General features: G+C 37.9%; 1 protein-coding gene across 2 annotated transcripts in view; it reads left to right on the top strand.

The window, feature by feature from the left end:
* The window catches only part of RANBP3 (RAN binding protein 3), a 44,726-nt gene that overhangs the window by 8,549 nt on the left and 14,666 nt on the right, over nt 1–21,511 (top strand). The window contains exons 2-7 of one of the 2 annotated variants that reach the window (XM_085308479.1): nt 2,257–2,312; nt 12,136–12,339; nt 18,092–18,128; nt 18,213–18,299; nt 19,593–19,664; nt 20,511–20,576. In XM_085308479.1, coding sequence (XP_085164605.1) covers nt 2,257–2,312; nt 12,136–12,339; nt 18,092–18,128; nt 18,213–18,299; nt 19,593–19,664; nt 20,511–20,576 — 522 coding nt within the window. The remainder of the gene's footprint in view (nt 1–2,256; nt 2,313–12,135; nt 12,340–18,091; nt 18,129–18,212; nt 18,300–19,592; nt 19,665–20,510; nt 20,577–21,511) is intronic. The other variant, XM_085308480.1, reaches the window with a different exon arrangement.

Below are 21,511 nucleotides of genomic sequence, written 5' to 3'. Positions count from 1 at the left end.
TTAGTTAAAAGTAGCTTGGTAGAAGCTTACTAGTTGTTACTATAATTATAGCACTAATGACTATTCAACTAAACTGAGCATAGTGGGGGAAAAAATGAACATCTTTTTGAAGGAAAGGGTTTAAAAGTTTGAATCTTAAACCTGAGTAGAGTCTCCCACAAGCAGGTTGTACTGAAGCCAAGGGGATCAAAAGGGATCCGTGGCCTGTAGTGATTTAAATCTTGGAGTGCCGGGCCTTTGGACTGTCTTTTGAAGTAGCTTGAAGATCTTATTACATTTCAACGAACTATTTTTTTTGTGAAAGATGTAACAGGTTTGATATCGACCATACACATATTCTTTTTGTTTTGCAATAATAGATTCCATAGCCTCATATAATAAAGCATCTTTTTTTGAGCTTCAGTGCTACTTGATGCATAGCACTGTCAGAGCGTAGTTTGGAAAATAAAGGAAAAAAGGAGCAGGACAGATTGTGTAATAAGGATTTGTATTTCAGGTTTATTTTTAACTTCTGTTGAACACGTTATGCCAGTCTTGCAGTGTTTTTGCTGGGTTATCTCTCTGGGTGAAACCTACAGAAGGGCAAGAAAAGGCTTTTTTTTCCACCCTGAAACACACAGTTYTTAGGATGTTTCTTTTGTCATTGCTAGGTACAGTGGTTGTGTTGTTCCCCCTCACCCCCAGCTGAAGCCATCTACTAGCTAGCAGTCCGATCCCCTTTTCCTTTCGTGGTGGGTACTCCTGTGCTGACCCAAGTGCTTTAGCAACCTCCCAGTCTGCCAGTTCACTTTGGGTACCACCACTCGTGGAAGGACGTGGGAGTGTGTTGGACAGCCAGGAGTGGAGCTGCCTTCTTTGGTGGCAGCTAGCCATTAAATTGTTTTAGCAGTACCATGAAGCAGCGCACTTGGTTTAACATGCATTTAAAATGTTATAATAGGATTTTTCTTGGTTTCTATTTACCTTTTCTTGTTTTTTCATGACACTGATTCCACTGGTGGATCAGGGTAAGGTGTTCAGGGCAGAGCCTTTTTGTTTATGAAGTCATCTTGTAAAAACACCAGGTACAGTTTGATATTTACGGCTGTTCTTCCTGCCAAGAATGCACTTTTTAATTAAATACTGAAACAACTTTGTATTAGAGAAGTGCCTATATTATACAGTTAGGGCATCATGTTTCCTTTGGCAAGATCACACTGCAACTGATTAAGGAGGAATTTGTGATCCTGTCCTTCTTACAAGCAAGATGGTTCTTCCTAGTGGGCTTTATATAAATCTTTTACAGTAGCCTTTCAAGTTCTAAAAGTTCTTAAAATTTTTAATTCTTAAATAACTATTTTTTCTTATGATTGAATAATTGCAACAGTGAAACTTTTGTAAAGACAATAGCCCCAAAACACCCTCAGCTCTCACCGAGTTCACCTGTTTCACAAGTCTCTCTCTGAAAACAGACTTAAATGTTGGTCTTATCCTTTGTCCTGCAAGCATTTAGGAAGGCTTCTCTTAGCGTAGTGCACATGCACATTCAGATATAACTCAGGCAGAAGGCCTCAGCTTGTTAAACTCTCAGGAAAGCTCATTTCTGCTTTACTTCCTCTTGTTGAGGTCAATAAAGGCAATGGAAAAGATGCATTCATTGCAGAAATTCATTCTGTACTTGAAGACTAAATGTTGATGGGCTTATTTGGAAAAATGTCCTTCCTAGTAGCATTTGAATCTGTGCTTCAAGGAGAAGGTAGACTTCAAGGAGAAGGTAAACCTTTAGAAACCTCCTAAATTATCTGAAACACAGGTATCATTGACACAAGTCTTAATGACTTCCAAACTTAGGTCCCTTTTAAGAAAGGAGTGTTTGGGCAAAACTCTGATATATCGCTATAGGAAAAGCTCTTGCCAGCACAGCTTGTTCAAAAAACAGTGTTCCAGCAAAGGGCTTTTTCCTGCTGATGTGCCAAGGTTGATTGGAAAGCTTTTAGTATGTTGAAAGTACTAGTTTAAAATAGTTAAGTCTGTAGGTAAGAGTATGATATAGTTTTCCAATATTAGTTGTATTACTTTTCTTAAAACGCTTTCTTGAAAAATTAAGTCCTCAATAATTATTATAGGTTGCCAGGACCTGATGGAGACAACTTCTTGTATCTAAGACTTAACTGATTTTGAGATTTGCTGTTTGTAAAAGCATCAAAGAACTTAGCATTTTAATAATTAATTAATAATTAATGAGTTTGGAAAAAACAACGATTTCTCTTTTTGCAGAAAAACCTGCCATTGCTCCACCTGTCTTTGTATTTCAGAAGGATAAAGCACAGAAGGTAAGGAGATGCTGATAATGTGTACGACATTTTTGTTATGTAGCCTTCCGTCATTCCATGGTGAGCAGCTGTTTGCATATATTGTTTTGAAGTTGAAGATGGATAACAGAGCATTAATATTATATTTTTAATTTTATAGGRGGTGAAGAAGTAGGGGAGGGAGAATGGTGGGAGGAGGTGTGATGGTGACATGAAATGGGTAACTTTTTAGCAGGATGGATCAAATCTGGGACAAATCACAGGTGCTTTCAAAGCTGTATCTTGAAAGGATCAGGTGGCAAAGAAGTATTGACAACTGCAGTTGTGTAAGAATATTAAAAATTTTTTCCTCTGGTAATGGAATTAAAGTGAAGCAGATGAAAAACATGGTCTAGACTATTGCTTTTCACTTCAATATATTTAAATATATTTTATCATATTTTTTATTAAGCTCTGAAGTATATAATTACCTTGAAAATGGTAAGCCTGTTCCTTTATCCATCCCTCCACCTCCTGCCATTTGTTCCTGTCCTTTCCCTTTGGATCTAAGCTAGCAATTACACAGTGTTGAGGTAAGTTAGCGCTATGCACTTATCTGATGGAAAGTTGTATATGAGTAAACTTGCTTTGAATCAGGAGGCTGATTCAGTTTGTCCTGTGCCAACATGAGGACTGGAACTCATGGGAGAAGTCAGTGTTGGAAAGGGAGAGCAGAACCTTCTCTTTATGGGAACCTTCTATTATATTGAATCAGATATAATGGAAACCATGCCCGTATAGACTGAATGCAATGCAGTTTGCATTCCTTTAGACTTTGAAAGAGACATGCAGAATGTTTTAGATGAGTGCTAAGATGTAGCTTTTGTTATGTCTTTTTTGTTCAAACAATAAACCTTCCAAGTTCTTATATTGTTAAAATTTTAGTAAGATGAATTGTGAAGAATCTCAAGAAATTGCAGTATTTAATTATGCCTTGTCAATAGTGAGTAAAAGCTATTAACACTTGAAAAATAATTTGTCAGCCTTGTTTTTGCYGAAACTATAGGACTAACGGAAGTGTTTTCGCCTTGTTCCCCCTTTCCCCACAGAGGGTAGTTGGTATAGCTGCCCAATTGCTCCAGTGCTATTTGGGTATGAAACAGGTTGCCTGGAGAGGTTGTGGAGTCTCTGTCCTTGGAGACTGGTCCTGGGAAACCTGCTTTAGCTGACCCTGCTTGAGCAGGAAGGTTGAACTAGATGATCTCCAGRGATCCCCTCTTCACACTGTGGTGAGCTTTGTTCCCCCAGTATCCCTTAACCTGGCAGTACTTCTGCAGTTAATTGGAACAATGATCATAACCATTTACAACGCAAACAGAACAACATGTTACTGTTTGCTTCCTTTGCTGGCCTACTCCTTCAGCAGTAACCTAGCAGGGCTTATGCTCAGATGTTTCTTTCTGTTGTATAATCTGTGCCCAGTGTTATGCTGTACAAGCTAATGGTGTTGGTCTGTGGGACAGATCAGCCCCAAATTCAGTATGTTACAAGAGAATATTTGTAAAGATCCTTAATGAACTGAAGGTTTCATGTCTCTATGGGCTGGTGGAGGGGATCCAGGATTCCAGGGAGAGGGATTTGTGATTTAAGTCTCCCTAGCTGCCTATGAGGATGCTGTAGATATCTCTCAATGCTGAGTAGGTAGCACTGCTCAGGACAGCCTCTGTCAGGGCCCAGCCTGAAAGCCTGCCCAAAGAGGTGGTAAGCACAGAGCTTACAGATGGCCTGTGGAGAAACCAAGCAGCTTGAAGGCACAGGGAGGGGCAGAGATGAGTTACAGATTGATCTAAATGCTATGTCGTGTTGATGCAGACATGCTGCCTGAAAAGAAGCTAATCATGATCAGTGTCGATGAGGAATAGCTGTAGCTTGGCCAAGGGACAAGATTCACTTCTTGAAGCAGATTATGAAAGTCTATCTGTGGTATCTATCACTTCATAGCTAATTTCCAAAGTGTAATACATCTAGATTAGGTGTAATGAGATGTAATGATTAGGTATAACAAACCTAAGTGTTTATGTTAAAYTGTGTAAACGTGTGGATATGTACAGTTTTCTTAAGGGAATTTAATTTTGGGTTATGCGGAGGTGTGTGTGCATTTGAGAAAATGAGTGAGAGAARTATCAGTGCTGTCAGTGCTATGCTCCCTGCCTTTGTAATAACCAAAGGGCCAAAGCCCTTCTGCTTCTGGTACTTGTGCCAGGAGCTGTTCTTTGTGGAGTTGCTGTAAAAGTATGGTGCTGTCAACCAAATGATATAGCCACTTGATAATATGTTTTTATGCATTAAAGCCTACTATTCAGGACAAKTGAGTGTCTCAGCTTAATCAAGAAAAGGTGATCCTTAGGTTTCCTAATGTCTGAGATCTTTCACTGTGATTTTTTTGGAAAGATTAATAGCAGTTATGTGGTACAGTTAACAGCTGGCTCCACYGTTGTTTCCACTGAAGGCATTTAGTTAAGTGAATTGCCTGCCAAAAAAGATGATCTGTATTAAAAACTAACATGGAATAAAAATATCAAGGAGCTTTTCTAGAGGAAAATTTTGAAGAAGGAACAGTAGAAAAGTAACTTTAAAACAGTTGGTACACACCATGCTTCTAAAATACATATCTGTTCATCTAAATTACAATATTCCTTTAGCAAGATGTCTGTCTAGTCAAGCTGGCTTTCCTCTGGAGCCATAAGCAAGATGTTTACGAAGAGTCTTCTCTTCAGTCCCAGCACAGCTATCTGATGCTATCCTGAGAGTGAGGAAAAGATGTTGCATTGTGTATTCAAATTAAGTTTTAGCTGTCTATGATGGTTGTTTAGATGTTTGTCTAATGCTCTTCTGTGTGAAACAGGGCATTCTGAGCAGATYTTTATGTATTTATTTTTTTTCCCCCAGCATCTATGAGCCCCCTTAGGGTTAGGGCTATGTGAATATTGTTTAATGCTCTTAACTGACTTTTCTGAAGCTAACGTCTACTATTGACTTAGAGAACATTGTTTTTGTTGACATCTCTACTTAAGGTTGTTGTCATAAGATGTCACACACCTTTGGTTCCCTTAGGAGCTGGGAAATATGCAGCATATTGCAAGACAAAAAGCATACTGTCCTGGAAACTAATTTTTAAATTGGTTGCTCCAGCTAAGTTTGTGTGCAGTTTACTAAAACATCAGAGCATACAGTTTGTGTTTATGCCAAGAAAATATATGATGCTTCAGCATGATGTCTCTTGATTTTTTTTTTCCTTTTGTTAAGGAGATTCTAGTTGTTTTGTTTTACAGTGGAATACACAAGATTAGCCTACCTGTTGCAATTCTTTGCATTGGAGCTCTCGATGGTGGATATAAACTTGACTGCCCATGACTTGTCCWCGTTTATGCCCCAGTCTTTTTGTTTCATTAGGCAGTTACCTAATCCTTATGAGATTTTTTTTTTTTTTTTTTACTGCAGATTTTTTTGTGGTTATTCTGGATGCTCTGAGAAGTTTGGTGCAAATAACAGACCAAATATCTGTTAGCGCATGTATTTGTCAATGTAGTTTACTGTATATACTTCTTGATAGATGGTCTTGCATTTTCAGGTCTTTTATTACTTATCTTGTGTTAGTTCTGAAYTGTAGTCTCCCTGGTTGTTTGTTATCTTGTTCAGGCATGCCATTTTTCTCGAGAGTGCTGTGACTATTGGGTTGTGTTTTCAGTCCTTTTGAGACTTCATATTTAGGACTTACTTCTTTCACTTACTGCTGTCCTCTCAGTTTCCACAATTGTTGGGTGACGATCTTCATTATTTTCTTGCCTTCTTGGATCCTTGTAACAGCTATTTTTACACTATTTATCCATTTCACTCAGTAATGCAGGAAACTGAATGAAGTTCTGGCAAATTATTTGACTGATGTCTAAATTCAATCAGAAATCTCATTTGTTTTCTTATATACTGGTATTCATTTTTCTGACAAGCAGAGTTCTTACTATTGACAGTAATTCTGGAAAGTTGCATTAGTTTATGAAGATGTAACTTTTAAGATCAGAAAGCAACATAAAGCCCTAGCTTTACTATGTAAAACATAGAATGTTACTCTTTTATTTCATTATCTGTCCCAATAACTTACACATGAAGTAGATCACACTTTTCATAGCACTTCTTGGATTAAAAATTTCAAGTGATAGAAACAACTTTTCTCTATGATTCATTTTTCTCACTTTTAAAAAACTTGGCTTATAGCTCTGACACTGTTCTAAACTTCTCTGAGATAGCCATCGTAAGACAGTTACTGGTCACAGGTTACTTGAAGTTGTTATATGAAGTTAACTTTCAACATATTCTCAAATATTTGAGAATCAGCTTATTCTCAAATCTTTCCTGCACATTACACTTTTAAATAGGCATAGTATCTGAAAGAAATGGAACCAGAGTAATGGGTTTGTGAACACTGAGTACAGCGTTCTCTTAGTATTATTGCTTGAGCTTTGAAAGACTATATTTACTCAGTATTGGTATATCACTGGGAGTTTCTTGGAAACTATTTGTCCAAAAATATTCTTAAGGTATTGTCCTCTTCTACCAACGTGAGCTCCATTCTTCTTCCTGTGATTGTTGATCCTGACAGTATGAGGAGCATCTTGAAAGCAGTAGTCATGAGTYCTACAGATAGGAGGTACTCTATCCACATCTTAAATATTTTTAAACTTGAAAACAAGCAGTTGTCTAAGTAACTTGCAGCTCTATGCCCTGCCATCTGAACCTGTGGAGAATGATGGCAGAATATAGGAAAGAACCCTTTATTTCTGACTTGTTACCTACCTAGTCTTGGTCAGTGTACTGCTTTTTGTAGGTGAGATGCTAGTAGTAAGCTTTTAATTAATACTGTGAAGATAAATTATATATCTGTCCAATGCCTAAATGATACTGCAAATAATGCAAAGAACTTAAGGGGGTAACTACAGTTGGGTTGTAAAGTCAAAGCAGACAGTTGTAGAGTGAATAAGAATTCAGGTCCTTAGGTTACTGGAGCTGCTAAGATAGTCTTGGTTGTGGAGCATAAAGAATAGAAGATGTGAAGTTGTAAAGATTGACTTAGCTGATGAGACTACGCGAGAATGCTGTCATTCTAGAGAGCAAGATTGTGCATTTGAGTTAAGAAAGTTGTATTGGATGATACACAAAGTAAGGGATTGGTTGAAGTCTTGATTTGATTTAGTATGATTTGCTTTTCATTGTCTTCTAATCATTTGGGGAAGTGGCTAATTAAAAGACGTTCATGTTATGGGCATGACTTGTTATGATTAGGATAATGGGAGAGAGACTTAAAGAACAGGAGAGGAAGTACCTTGTGTGAGGAGATGCAAAAATATGCATTTTTTCAGGCTATCTTAGCGAGGTTAGAGGACAACTGCTGAAATGTTTTGTTGGAGAGGGCTAGCTGAACTGTGCTGTGAGTCAACAGTATACTTAAGAGTTAAAATTCATGCCTAAGAGTTCAGAACATCTGGAATATTTTGCAACACTTGAAAGAGCAGTCATAAATCTTTTAGGAGAAGGCAACCGTACAGGGCAAAGCAAAGAGAATTACAGAGAAGCTGATGATGCCAAAAGCTGTTGAGAATACCAAGATAACAGTGGTGCAGCTCCTGAGATCTAACCAGGAAAAGATTGTTTAAAAAAAAAAAAATTTAATGGGCCATTGAATATGGATGCTACATTAGGAAGAGTGAAGATAAAAATAATGCAACATGAGTTGAGAGGAGGAATAAAAACAAATTCAAGAGTGTTTATGCCAGTCTTTATATAAATGTAGTATTATTTCCCTGCATTATTTCTAGTATCACATCAGTCTTGCTTCCCTCTGTTTTATTGCGTCTCTTTCATTAACTATTTCAACTGTGGTACACAGAAAGCCAAACTTTCAAAGTAGACTTGTAGTTATTTCATCTAGGTATGTTCTTTTTTGCATTTGTTTTAATAAAATAGATCTTGTTTGATTCTGGCTGAGCAAGGTGGGTTTGTGTAGGTAGCCTCCTCAARGTACTAATCTCTCCATTGGTCTTTGCTTTCTCTGGAGGTACTGTTAATGACTTCACATAGTGGATGGGTTTKGGGTAAAGAAATAGGGCTGTACTTAGAAGGAATGCTTCCTCTAGAGAAGAGGAGGCTCTGTGAGAGATGCATATCTTCAGACATAAAACAGTGCTGCGAAAAAGGAAGTAAGCTGTACATTACAAGCTCTGAAGAACTTAAAAACAAGTGAGTGGAATGAAAGGAAATTCAAAGTTAATGAAATTAAGAGATTGTAGAGCATTTCCAATAGTAAGCATGACTGAAGGCTGAGATGAATTTTTAGGGAGTTTGCAGTTTTCATTGCTGCTGTTTGTATGTGTGGGGTTGTTTCTTCCTTTTCATACAAACATCTGTCTGGAGTGGTTTTGATTTAACTAATCAAAAGGCCCTTGTCAGTTCTGTCTTGTATTACTTAAATAATTCCCTATTAGTAACTTTCTGAAATCTGTCATTTTTATTCCATTTAATGTATTGATTTTTTTGAAGATACTTTATGAATTGACCTGACCAAGAAATTGTTATTGGAGCATTAATTTTTTCCGTGTAAGAGCAGCAAATAGCGTTAATTAAAGTTTTTTGTTTGCTTTTTTGAGTCCTGGAGCAGATATCCTGCTTTCGTTTAGGATGGTAGTTGGAGTCATACTAGAAAGTTATTTTGTTTTTTATAATACTGATGCTTTCTGGATATTATAAGTTATGAAAATCTGATGTGTGTTAACTAGACCTACTTTGAAATATTTTAAACTGCAATATGAATTAGTTGGAAAATAAACTGTTGTCATTTCCATTTGTAAGCATCTAATAGAAACGTGCATTGACTGTTCCAGCCTCCTGCGTTGTTAGCAATTTTGTGGTCTGGGTCCTGTAGGATAACTGTTTATCTCCTTTCGTGTGCTTGTTTTTGTTTTGTKTTGTTTGGCTCTGTCACCYCCTAGTTTAATTTCGTGCCTTCCAGCTCTTGTGTGCTGAGAATCGCTGCCTTGTCATTCTGTATGCCACTCATGATTTTCCAAATTTATATTCCCACTCCCACTTCCTCCCCACCCTCCAAAGTCTGTTTATCCAGGCTGAGGAATCCTAAGCTATTTAGTGATTTCCCCCCCCCCCCCCTTTGCCTATGGAAACACTTCCACACCTCTTGCTGTTCATTATTTGTTTCTTATGGATGCTGAGCCTTCCTAGTCATCTTCATCCCCAGTGCCTGTCATGACAGTTTTCCCCACCATCTCCTGTCACCCTGAGGCTCACTGTGGTCATCGCCAAGGGCTGTTACCCCAGTCCCGTTTCTTGGTAGTGGCTGTAGCTTTCAGCTTTTTCCTTGTTGCAGTCGTCAGAGCTTCTCTCCCCTACGCCCTGGTTTTCGAGGCTGCGTGAGAAAAGGCAGGGTCGTCTCCTTCGTTACTGCGGTGATCGGACTCGGTCTTGGTGATCCGTTTGGTTGTGCTGCAGTTGTCCGTTCAGCAGCTTCTGTTTTGGGGAGGTGGAGGGGCGTCTTTTCACGTGTTCTCCTCCGAAGCAAAGCTGAGGTGGTTATGCATCCCATCTCTTCTCCTAAGTTCTCCATAACTTCTGAAAATTTGCTCGATCTGATGATTATTGACAACGGTGCGGTGGTTTAAATTATACCAAACTTCTAAGTTTCCTAAAAACTAGAAAACTGCCTTGGGCTGGGAGACCCAAGTTACCTCCCGTGCCGAGGGAGAGGCTCAGCCTGGGGTCAGCTGTTACTTCTCGCTTGGGCCTGCTGTCTCTGAAGGAGTGACATAGAAACGGGCAGGAGATGATCTGCCCCTTGCCCTGTAAGTAGCCAGAAAGGGTTTTCTGGGGAATGAAGAGGCTTGGGAGAGGGGGGTTTTTGTTGTGAGGGATTTAGAGAGGACTTGGGGGAGCGCTGTGAGAGGACCAGAGGACCCTTGGGATGGAAGCGGTGAGAAAATCGGATCTTTGATACTGCTGCTCACATCATTGGTTTTGTAGTTAGTGCGATGCAGTTAATTTGTGACTTAATTCTTACACTCTTTTTATGGCTGTTTTGCCATGACGAGAAACCCAAAGTCTTAAGTGAAATACGGAACATTGTCAATTTTTTAAAGTGAGGCTTAACTTAAAAAGGAGGCTAGGAATAACAGATATAAAATGTCAAGCGGAGGGTAGAGGCATTAACCTCCCCCTCTAAAAATAACATATATTGTAAGTGCTGTGGCCCATTCTAGATAGGTTTTTCATGCTGTGGTTCTGGGGCGAAAAGGTAAGAATAGCAGAGTGCTAGAAATCTTGTTCACTTTTGGTATGAAACAAACTTTCTTTAACTCTTCTCTAGTTGTTTGGAATTTTAAAATTAGTGTGTTGTTTGTCAGTAGCAGGTTTTGTATATAAAGCTTTAATATAGATAAGTATAAGCATGTGCATATATATATATATATATATATATAAATATAAAGATTATTTTGAAAATATGAAAACCTTGCATTTGCAACTTCACCTGAAAAATAAGTTACTCGCTGTAAAATTAATGTTGTGACCATTTTGTCCTTGATGATGATAGTAGTTTCTTCTAAGATTTAAAACCTTCAGTAACCAAAAATTGAACTCGTCTGAAATAAAACCTAGTGTTAAAGTTACATGTATTCATGTCCTTTAATTGCTGCTACTTAAGGATAGGTCAAGTCATAGCTGTTTTAGTGACTGGCATTTGTGAGAAGCTGTGGGCCTTAGGGTTTAAAAGCTGCTGTTAAATTTTAAAGCTGTGGTTTGCTCTTTATTGGATAGACTGGCCTGTGAGCACTCTTCAATCTCTTGTTCTGCCAAATGCTGTGTGAGCAAGCCAAGGCTGTGTGCTATTTTTTTTTTAATAACATCTTCATCTAACTGCTTGATTCTCCAGATACATCACCGTAAGTCACCAGGAAGCATGGTCCACAGACAGCAGCTGGGAGAACTTCTTTCGTTCACAGAAGTCTATTATTCGTGTCCTAACATCCTTTATCGCAATATAGYTGTTTAGGCTCAAAACCTTTAACTTTTCCTTCTGCAAATGTGTATAGTTTTCATGCATAATTTTCATTCCATAAGAGTGGGGACCTGAGACAATAAGTAATCTGAAGAAAAGTGAAGTCTGTAGCAGAAGTGAGAATTTGAAGCAAACATTGAATCCCACTCTTAAGCRCTAGCTGCCATCTCATCTTCTCCTTTCAAAGGAGCATGCAGACTCTAATTTACAAAAGAAAACATTGGTTTTGCTTTTTGGAGAATTGCCTGTCACATTAATATGAAGGGTTATTGACTTGTGTGAATGCTGTTACAGAGAATTTCTGTGGAGATTTTTATACTCAAACCAAACCCCTCAAACTCAGTCTGCAGAACCAGCAAAGAACAATTATTTCCAGCAACTGTCTGTTTAATTATGTCTAGATTTGGGGAAGCTGTCCATTAGGCCTTTAGAGGAGGAATTAAACCCCAGCAATCTTATGGCTGGCAGAAATGCCTTTTTGAGAGGGGCACAGGCACTTTAGCTAACACCTGAAAAAGTGCATTTATTCCAATTGATGGTTTTCACGGGGAGGGGAAGCTAATTCAGTGTACAGGTTCTTTTACTTGTTTTAAGCATATGTTAATTCATGTCTCAGCAGTGAGCAATTCCTTCTGCCATACTGTGAAAACAGAGGAATTTAAGAAGGGATTAGCAGATCCTCTCACTAGGACAACTGCTCTATCGTGTTGCAGCCTTGCATTGAAGGGACATTGTCTTTTTTGCTCCCAGTCCCCTGCAGAGCAAAAAGATTTGTCGGATTCAGGCGAGGACCAACAGGGAGAGGTTGAGCCCCCCCACCATGGTCTGGGTCACACAGAATCAGCTGGTGAGCGCGACTTTGAGCTTCCTGCTCCCGCTGTTGCCTCAGTCAGTGCCACTCTGAGTCCCGCTTCTGAAGCCCAGCTTGCTCCTATTCAACAAGAACTGGCAGGGGTAAGTGTGAACCTACCAAGTACTTCTGATGCTGAGGGGATTAAAGGAAAAAGTCCCTTCGACTAAAAGAAGTCTGTTACTGTTAACTTTAGGTAGTAGACCTCAATACATGTCTAGTTCTTTGATCTCAAGTGTTAGTCCCCTCTAARTCATTGTTTCAATTAGTAGAAATGAAATTTGTTTGGGACTTTCTAGTGGGGGTAATTTGTAGAAGGCGTAACCAGTATCAATTTTAAAGCTTAGTGTGTAAATTGAGCCTTTGCTAGGAGTAAAGGCTCTTCTAAGTGAGTGACAAAGTTGGGGTATATGAGGGATTCACATAAAACCACTAGGAGGATTTCCCCTCCTCCCCCAAGCCATAATCCTGCAGTACAACAAAGTGAGCCACTAATGCTGAGTTCTCACTAGATATAAACAGTAGCTTATGCCAGTCTGYAGTGTGCTTAACAGATTAAAAGCAGCAAGAAAGATTTTTAAAGCAGTAAGTTAAGTACTTGAAAATTTTTTACTTGAAAAACTTAAGTACATTAAGCTAGAGAAGGCTATCACTGCTGTTTAATTAAAGATTTTCTTTCCACTRATGGTACAGGAAAATATTTCAGGAAATGGCTGACACTATGTAGTCTTTCAGAGCAATTCTAGGTGTGGTCTTAATCCTTCTGTCTTGTTGGACCATATTTTCTTGGTACAGGTGAGTGTCACTTGTGACCACATATACTAGGCATGTACACTTTGATAGGTCTTTGCCTGTTAAGGCCACACCATGCAGTGCATGAATCCTTTTCTTACACTAGTGTTTTTTTATTCAAGAATGGTCCATTTGAAGCAAACCTGGTGCCAAATGGATTGTCCTRACAAGGTGCAAATGAGGTTAAGCAACTTTAGGCATCCAGACTGTCAGGGTTTGCCTGATAACCTGCTGCAGAAGTTCTTATTCAAWTTTTTTTGAAAGTTGAGGTTTTCAGAGGGTTAATATTTTAAAATACAGCTGTTAAATGTGATCACTGACTTAAAGTTGCTGTTATYGCTACAGCTGGCCAAGAAAACAATATTAGGCAGACCCTCAAGAAAACCAGAGCAAATGATCACTGTCTGTCATACTCMTTCCTTAAGAGATGAAATTGTTATGCTTGTTAACCCAGGTCTGAAAGAAATTTAAATACTGTATGGTTATAAGAACAAAAAACCCCTCTGGGGGAATACATGTGGGAATTCTTGTCTGTAAGCACAGATATCCACACATTCTCGAACTATACTGACTACTGCACTACCCTATAAATTTTAGCAAATGCAGTAAAAGTGTGTAATAGCTTTTGGTAATATGTGCTGGCAATCATTTTAAGGATTATCCTATTTTCTTAGAGTAAAATGGTCTCTTGCTTTGACATATATAGAAGGTTAATGAATCTTTAGGGGGCCCATACTGGTTTGCTGGATGAGGGTGCTTYGTGTCGTCTTTCTTGGCTCTTAGATAGAATTTAAGACCAAATTCTGAAAAAGAAACTTTGCAAAACTGTCAGTACTCCCTGCTTACCCAGTATTGTTTGTAACATACACAACCAAGTATAGCCAGAGGTATGGCCTGCTAGAGAGCTGGTTATAATGCCTTGACTTTAGTTACATAACCCAAGTCAGCGTATGTAAGCTATAGCTTTGCCAGCAAGACTCTCTTGGTTAAGAAGTGAGGTTCTGGAGCAGCTTTTTAGCAACAGCCATGGCAGTTCAATCAGGATTATCTGCAGATTGCAAACTTACTGTACCAAGCTCAGAGATCCGTCATCCTTGGTACTTGCTGCGTTTCTAGTTCTGTATTTCAAAGGTAAACACTAAATATAGTGTACTGTTACAGCTTTCACCTATTTGTGTTCTCTATACTTGTTTTTACCTGAATTCTCCCTTTTCTATTCTCGCTCATTGTGAATAATTGAAAACTGACTGTACTTTGAATTTGTCTAAGTTTCTCTGTACTAGTTTCTTGCAACAGCTGCAGGATGTATTTAATGATCCAGGGCATCATTTATAATTCTCCTGAAATAGTGTGAGGAAGCAAGGGGTAAAGAATCAGCGATTGTATGTGGTGGTTAATACATTTTCATTTTCTCTTTTTAGAAAGCAGATGATTACCTTTAAAAGGTAATTTAGTTAATTAGAAACATATGTCAAAACTGTAGGAGCCTCTCCATAGAAAAATTATTTTTTTCTATAGAAGGGCTCCTAAAAGTAGAAGGAGGAGTGGAACAGAGAAGTGACTTCCATTCTTAAACGAAGAGGAAATTGTAGATCCTATTTTGATATTTACTGGTTAAAGTGTCTCTTGCATTTGTTTTCAAAGAACAGAATGCATAGACCTTAATAGTTTCTCGTAGGGTGAGATGGATCTGGCTTTCAGTTCTCCTGGAACACCATATCTATTATTTTTTTTCCTACTTTTTTTCTACCCTCTTGTTTCTACTTGTGAAATACGTATCTTGCTGTAAAGGACAGATTAATGATTAGCCTACAAAAATGAGCCTGTAACTGAAAAGCTATACTGCTGTTTGCTACCAGCAACTGTACCTTCTGATACTTTTTTCCAACTCGGTCAAGCTGCATTAGTGTCTTTATTCTTAGTATGGCTTTGTACAAAAATAAAACTTAGGCTATTACATTGTACTTGGGCCTCCCCGTGGGCCCAGTCTGACTTGAACTGTTTGTCAGATTTGACCAAAGATGACAGATGTGTGGAGATCTTGGAGCTGAAATCCTGTATGGTTTGTGGAAAGAGGCAGGCTACTAGAGGAAAATAATCCTTCCACTGTCCCAAGCATTTAACCTCTCACTGCAGGTTATTCTAGTTTGTAGCCATCAATGTAGGATCTGTGGGAAATTGAGCTTCCTTAGCCCGTGTACTTACAGCTTTATTTAAAGTCTGTCTTCTCAAAATAAAAGTGACAGTTTTGGGTGTTGCAGAATGGATTTTRACTTTTCATGGAGTTTGAGTTGCACATATTTGGCTAGTAACTACTTCAGGAACCTCAATTTAAGATGTAGTTGTCACTTTGTACTGAACAAAAATACAGGCCTATCTTCTACATTATATGGGGGTTGTATTTTCAAGTGCTGGTTTGGATAGGTGATCTAGATTTAGGGTTTTTTTGGATTTTTTTCCCCAAGATCTTTGAGTGAATTGGTCGTTGGTGAGAGGATTATTATAGTACGAGAACAGATTTATCCAAGGTTGAGAACACTTGACTGGTGAAGCTCAAGTGGGCAAGAGGAAACAGTGAGTTTCCTAATAAAAGCAGGMTATTTTACTGGAAATTAGATATAAAGTTGAACTTTTCTTAACAATRTTGGTAAATCTGCACTTGTGTAACTCATGCATATCTTCAGTCTTTTGAAAGTAGAAATCAAAACCGGATATCTTAGATTCTCGAACAGGAAAAGAGGTTATTTGGCCTGTGTGTGCAGGAGGTCAACCTAAAACATTAAGAGGTTTTTTTTTTTTTTCTTCCCTGGCCTCTAAATTCCTGAGTTGAGGAAAGAGTTCAATCTCTTGTTGGATTTTTCTGGTAGGAGTTACTGAYTGCTAACTCTGCCCCAGCTTTCCCAACCAATAATTGACAGTATGAGCACTCTGTGAATAGGTAAGGGTGGGAGGTAGCAAACTAAATGATCTAGATACTTAGATTCCTATGTAGGAAAAAACACATTTGAGAGAAATTATTCTGCCTCTGAGCAAGTTTGGTAATGTCAGTAATCACTGTAACACCAGGACTGTATGCTTCTCCATGGCTTTACTCTAAAAGCTCTTGGGCTAGGAAGCATGGAAATAATAGCTGAGAGCAGATACTGAGCTTTGGTTTGTTCTCAGTAGGTTAGACTTGGATATTTGGATATTGATGCTCATTGCCCGCTAAGTGTAGTGACAGAATACTTATTTGTGCTTGCATCAATAATAGATGACAAAAATATGATAATCTCAAGCTTGTACAGATTTGACTGTTTGGTTTATATCTGTATGATACTCAGTCATTGAGACTATAGATAACATTTCTGGAAGTTTTTGAAGTTCAAGGAGAATCTCTTGTTGATTTTAAGGAACATTGCCAAATTGGCACGTATGTATCTGTAATTCCATTCATGCAGATTTCTGTTATCAAATGGTTTTCTTTTGTTTTTAGGAATTTTGCTAACAGTTGAAACAAATTGGRGGCATTGGTTGCAACACTTTCTATACAATTTTTTTTCTCCTCACTTTGGGTATTGGTGGCTAAAACTGATTGGCTAAAACTGATTGTTGGCATTGTGACTTTCCACTTGCCTGATCTTTGGGGAAACTAGTGTGTGCTGGCAATGGAGATAACTAATCAAGTAATCTACATTATTTACAAATGATATTTTTTTTAGCTATGTAGGGACAGCATAAATGATAAAAACAGTGTGATAGTGATTAGGCTGATAAATATTAATATGTGTGTGTTGGGGGGAAGTGTTTTAAAACAATAAATAGCATTTATTTTCCGGTGTAAAAGGTTTCAAAGGTGGCTGACTAGGATGCCAGTGAAGTGGCTATACTTTGCTATTTACTTCAAAAAAAAACAAACAAACAAACAGAAAAAGCATTATTGCATGGGTAAAATTGCCTGTCCTTGTAAGTGTATTTTTATTTGCATTGGGTGAAATACTGATAGCACTGTAGTATCTAGATTCAAAGTAGAAGTAGTACTAAATACAAATTTTCTCACTTTCTACTGTTGCTGTATTCACTGTATATCTTTTCAATGACAGTCCTGTGCAGCCTTAGCCAGTCTTTTGTGTTGCACAATCTTTGTGTGTCTGTCCMTCTTCCAGACCAAAGTACTAGCAGCGGTGGAGATCAAAAGTTCTGGAGCTCCAGTGGGCTCTGCACATGAGCCCATGGTGGGTGGGTGGGTGGTTGTGCATGGGTGGGTCCATTGTACTGGGAGGTTCTGGAATGAGAAGAGGGTGCTAACCGCTGCCTCTGTCACCTTCCGTATCAGGAGTCCATCATGGGATTGTTTTGCAGAAACAAGAGAAATTAGGCCAGCCAAGGAGTTGATGGCAAGTAAGAGTGAARAGACCTCAGCTCTTCAGAAAACATTAGAAACCTGTTCAAAGACTTGTTAATATTGTGATAGTTGGTAGCCTGTGATACTTTTCTTTATTATTATTGTTTTATTTTTTTTACTGGTTATATGGAAGACGCTAATGAAATGACCCAATGCTAGTTCCTGTAAAAACATTATAGTGCTGCTTTATAGAGAGTGCTTTGAAAGATCTCTCTCCAACACTGTATTTATTGAATGGACCACTGTCAGTTTTGTTAATTAGCCAAACTGCTTTGGATTAAACTTCCAAATAATTCATATGTTCATGGTGAATTTAGAACTTGTAATTTTTTTTAACTGAAGCAATTGTTGTTTTCAAGTTCTCAAAATACAGGAAATTGAATAATAATTGCTGAATAGTATGTAATAATGGTGTTGGTTCTTGGATATGAATTTTTAGATATCCTTAGGTATTTTATTTGTAACTGAAACAGTTTCAATTCATCTTACATTTAAGAGTCTCTAYGTAAAACTCAGTATGGCTATGTGTAATTCATAAGAATAATACTTTGCCTTGAATATGTATCATTGACACTGAAGAAAGTCTCCGAAGTGATGATTAGAGCATTTGGATGTATCCAGAGACATTGAAACATTGTTCAGGATGTGATTATTGTTTCATCACTGTCATCTGATTTCAGAGATCAGCAGATGGATCAAGTCCAGAAGATGGAGATGGTAAGAAATTTGATTGGAAGATTAAAAGCACTGGTGCATGTCTCCAGGATTTTGTGCATTTTCTCTAATTACTTTTTTCTGCAGAATCTGATCGGGAGGATGGAAGCTACTGTCCACCTGTAAAGCGTGAGAGAACGTCATCTTTAACTCAGTTCCCTCCTTCCCAGTCAGGTAATTAATAATTATTAYAATATTAGTATATTGGAGAGGTTTCTCTTTTTTCTACTTTCTTTCTATCATGTCAGCACCCTCATTACTATCTGCTGTGTTTAGCCTTGAAAGACCACATAGTCTGACTYTTTCTATGGTCTGTGTTAGCAAATTTAGTCAAGCCCAAAAGAGTTGATGTATTTTTGATATTAAAAATTATTTATAAATTGACTGATCAACTTTATAGTTTCAGCTTTTAATCTTATGCTGTTAAACTGAAAAATTTAGAAATCTCCTTGCTCTGCTGTGATCGGATTACTTCTTAACTAATTATACAAATGTTAGCTTTTCTAGTTACTCTACTACCAGGCAACTCTCCCAAGAGTTGTGCTTTAGGTCATGCTTATGGTTTTGGTGGTTTTCTGGTTGCTGTTCTTTTCTTTTTCCATTTCTTTCAAAGCAGAGAATGTAACACATTTCAGTAACGTTTTCACCTGATATATTGCACAGATGATGCAATCAAACCTCCTCCAGCTTTGATTCTGTTCCTAGGTTGTAGGACTGTGTTTCTGCAGTGATAATGGATCTTCATTTGAGATCCACTTCTGTCACCTAGTGTTCTTATTTCTTCCAAGATAATTGAGATTTGAGGGAAAGTTACATTAGAGATGCAATTTATTTTTTCAATGGGACATGTCTGAGCAGTTGTTTGCAGTTGGTATGTTTGGGTGCATTTCCTTCCTGACATGAATGATGGGGGGGGGGGTTTGTTTAAGCTTACAGATGATCACTTAAGTAAGGGCTCAGGTGGGTTGGATACATTACAAGGCTTAGGAAGTGTAGAAGCTAGGGTACACAAGTTATCTTGCTSTTAGCACAAACTATGCTGTCAGTCATAGGCCTCTTGTGAAGTCCAGGTGTTAGTTTCCACCATTTAGCATTTGCTGCACTACTTTCTGACCTCTCTGCAGAGGCCTTTTGGAGTGTTTTATGTATTTTGTAATTATATGCCATATTCTAACATCTCTGTAATTCCTAATTCAGATAGAATTAAACCAGGAATCCTGTATGTGTGTTCCATCCTGAAGAAGGGAAATTTGCTCTTTCTCTGTTTGAGGAGAAATAAAGATTTTTTTGGCAATAAGCTGTTTACTTTTGTGACTGTTATAGTATTTTAGTTTAAGAAGGAAAGAAAGAAAAACAAACAAAAAAAATCACTTTCTCTTTGCAGCTGTAATATATCAGAGGAAGGGAGTTTTTAATGAGATTATGCAACATACACAGCTTGTCCTTTTTATTTTTCCTTGACTGCAGTAACAAAGAACAACGTCTTTATGCCGTCAAGCTTCTGTGAAACTTCTACAGGCAATTCTGACTCAGAACCAGGTGAGCTTCCTCATTTTTCTGCTTTTTTTCAGGAAACTGCCATTGGTCTGTCATGAATCAGAACTATTGCGTGATATTTTGAAAGTAAGCCTCTGTCTGGGAGAATGGAAACAGTGATTCTGATCTTGCAATTATGTTGTTCACTTCATTGCTTGCTTTTGCGCTTGCTGGATGCTATTAAAATAACAATTAACAGTTGTAGTTTTGGGAGTAGGGGAGAAGAACTAACCAAGCAGCCCATATTCCCACCTCTAAACTGCAAGATAAAAAAAAAAAAAGCAGTATCTAAAGCAGGTATCTGAAAGTTTCCCTTAAAATTTAAGATATCTAAAATCAGATCGACAATGAGACTGAACTGTAGAATCTTACATGCAGTTAGTTCCTGTGTTCACAGTACTGTATATTTTGTTAATCACCCTTGCTCTGTTATCATTTTATAGCATATTGTTATCTTATGCTTAGATAGCACTTGAATAATGCACTCCAAGAGTGCACTGAACATAGCACCTTACCACATAGTTAAGCTGAGACTATCAGTCATTTTTTTTCTTCCTGAGTACAGCTGTTATGCTCCTTAAAACATAATTATACCTTTGAAGATAATGAAATCCTCTGCAAGTTCTTGGGGAACTCTTTTTTTAATAATTCTGGATTTGTGAACGATGTTCACTGGAAACTTAGATTTATTTTTGGTAGAAGTAAATCTRTTCTTTGGAAGTTTCTTACAACTTTGCATTAGGTATTTATAGAGCTTGTAAGTTCTTACAGTAGGCATGGCAAGAGCAGTTTTATGACTGAAAGTATGTACTTCGTCTTTGTCCTTGTAATTTTGCATTTTGCTTCTAGAGGAAAAGAGCAGTGGATTCCGGCTGAAACCACCAATACTTATCCATGGTCAGGCACCTAGTGCAGGTAAGTTCAATGTTTTCRGTAGCAGTCAAAAGGAACTATTGTAGTTCAAGCATCTTATCTCATGTAGGAGTTTCTTCAAACTAACATTGTTACTGGAGATTGATAATACATCTGTTTATGCAGGAAAAAAGCTTGTATCCTGTAGAGTGGTTATGTCCATGTCTGCTATGTAATGTGGACATTAGAATTTTAGTTTGGATCAGTCATATGCTTTTGAAGTGAATCTCCCAGTTGTTTCTGCTTAGCGTGCTTTGGCCCACTGCTTAGAGAAGTCCTGCACTACATAGAGTGAATTCCTTTAGTATCAASCTGGAACAAAAATTGCTCTCCAGGAACACACTGAACAAGGTCCGGCCTTAGGTGGCACTGAGTCAGGGACCAGACAAGAGCCAAGTCTGAAGCAGTTGTCCACTCCCACGTCTTCCCCCTCTCCCTGGCCACTGCGTACAACATAGATGCTGGGTTCTGGACCTATTCTGCTCTACAATTTTCTCATGTTGAGCTTCCTATTTGCTAATGTAAACCTAGGCAGTTTGGGATGGACATTAATATTACAGCTACAAAGGAGAGTAAGGAAATAAAACTGATCTTTTTAATGGAAGTCGTTATTCTTTCAAAAAATGAACAGTTTTCATACAAATTATTTTAAAAATTAYCAAATTTGACTTGCATTCTAATGAAAAGTTGATGTTTGAACCCTTSGGCGTAGGGCAGTGTGTGTTTTGGTTGTTGTCTTGTACTTTGAATATGATTGGCTTTTGTTGTTACAAAATATTCAAGAGTTGCTACGGGTAACTTCTTTCACAATATTTTAATAGATTCAGAGTTCACTAGTTTTTCAGTGAAGAAATCCTGAAATTTGGGGGATTTTAATTGCTTTCTAGAGTTGATCTTAAGTTTTTTTTTTTTTTTTTTTTTTTTTTTTTTTTTTTTTT

The sequence above is a fragment of the Rhea americana genome, unplaced genomic scaffold (assembly GCF_003343005.1).
Source record: "Rhea americana isolate MKP2758 unplaced genomic scaffold, rheAme1 scaffold_278, whole genome shotgun sequence".
Lineage (NCBI taxonomy): Eukaryota > Metazoa > Chordata > Aves > Rheiformes > Rheidae > Rhea > Rhea americana.
Note: the sequence above shows the minus strand (reverse complement) of the source record. Positions and strands in the feature narration are given on the sequence as shown.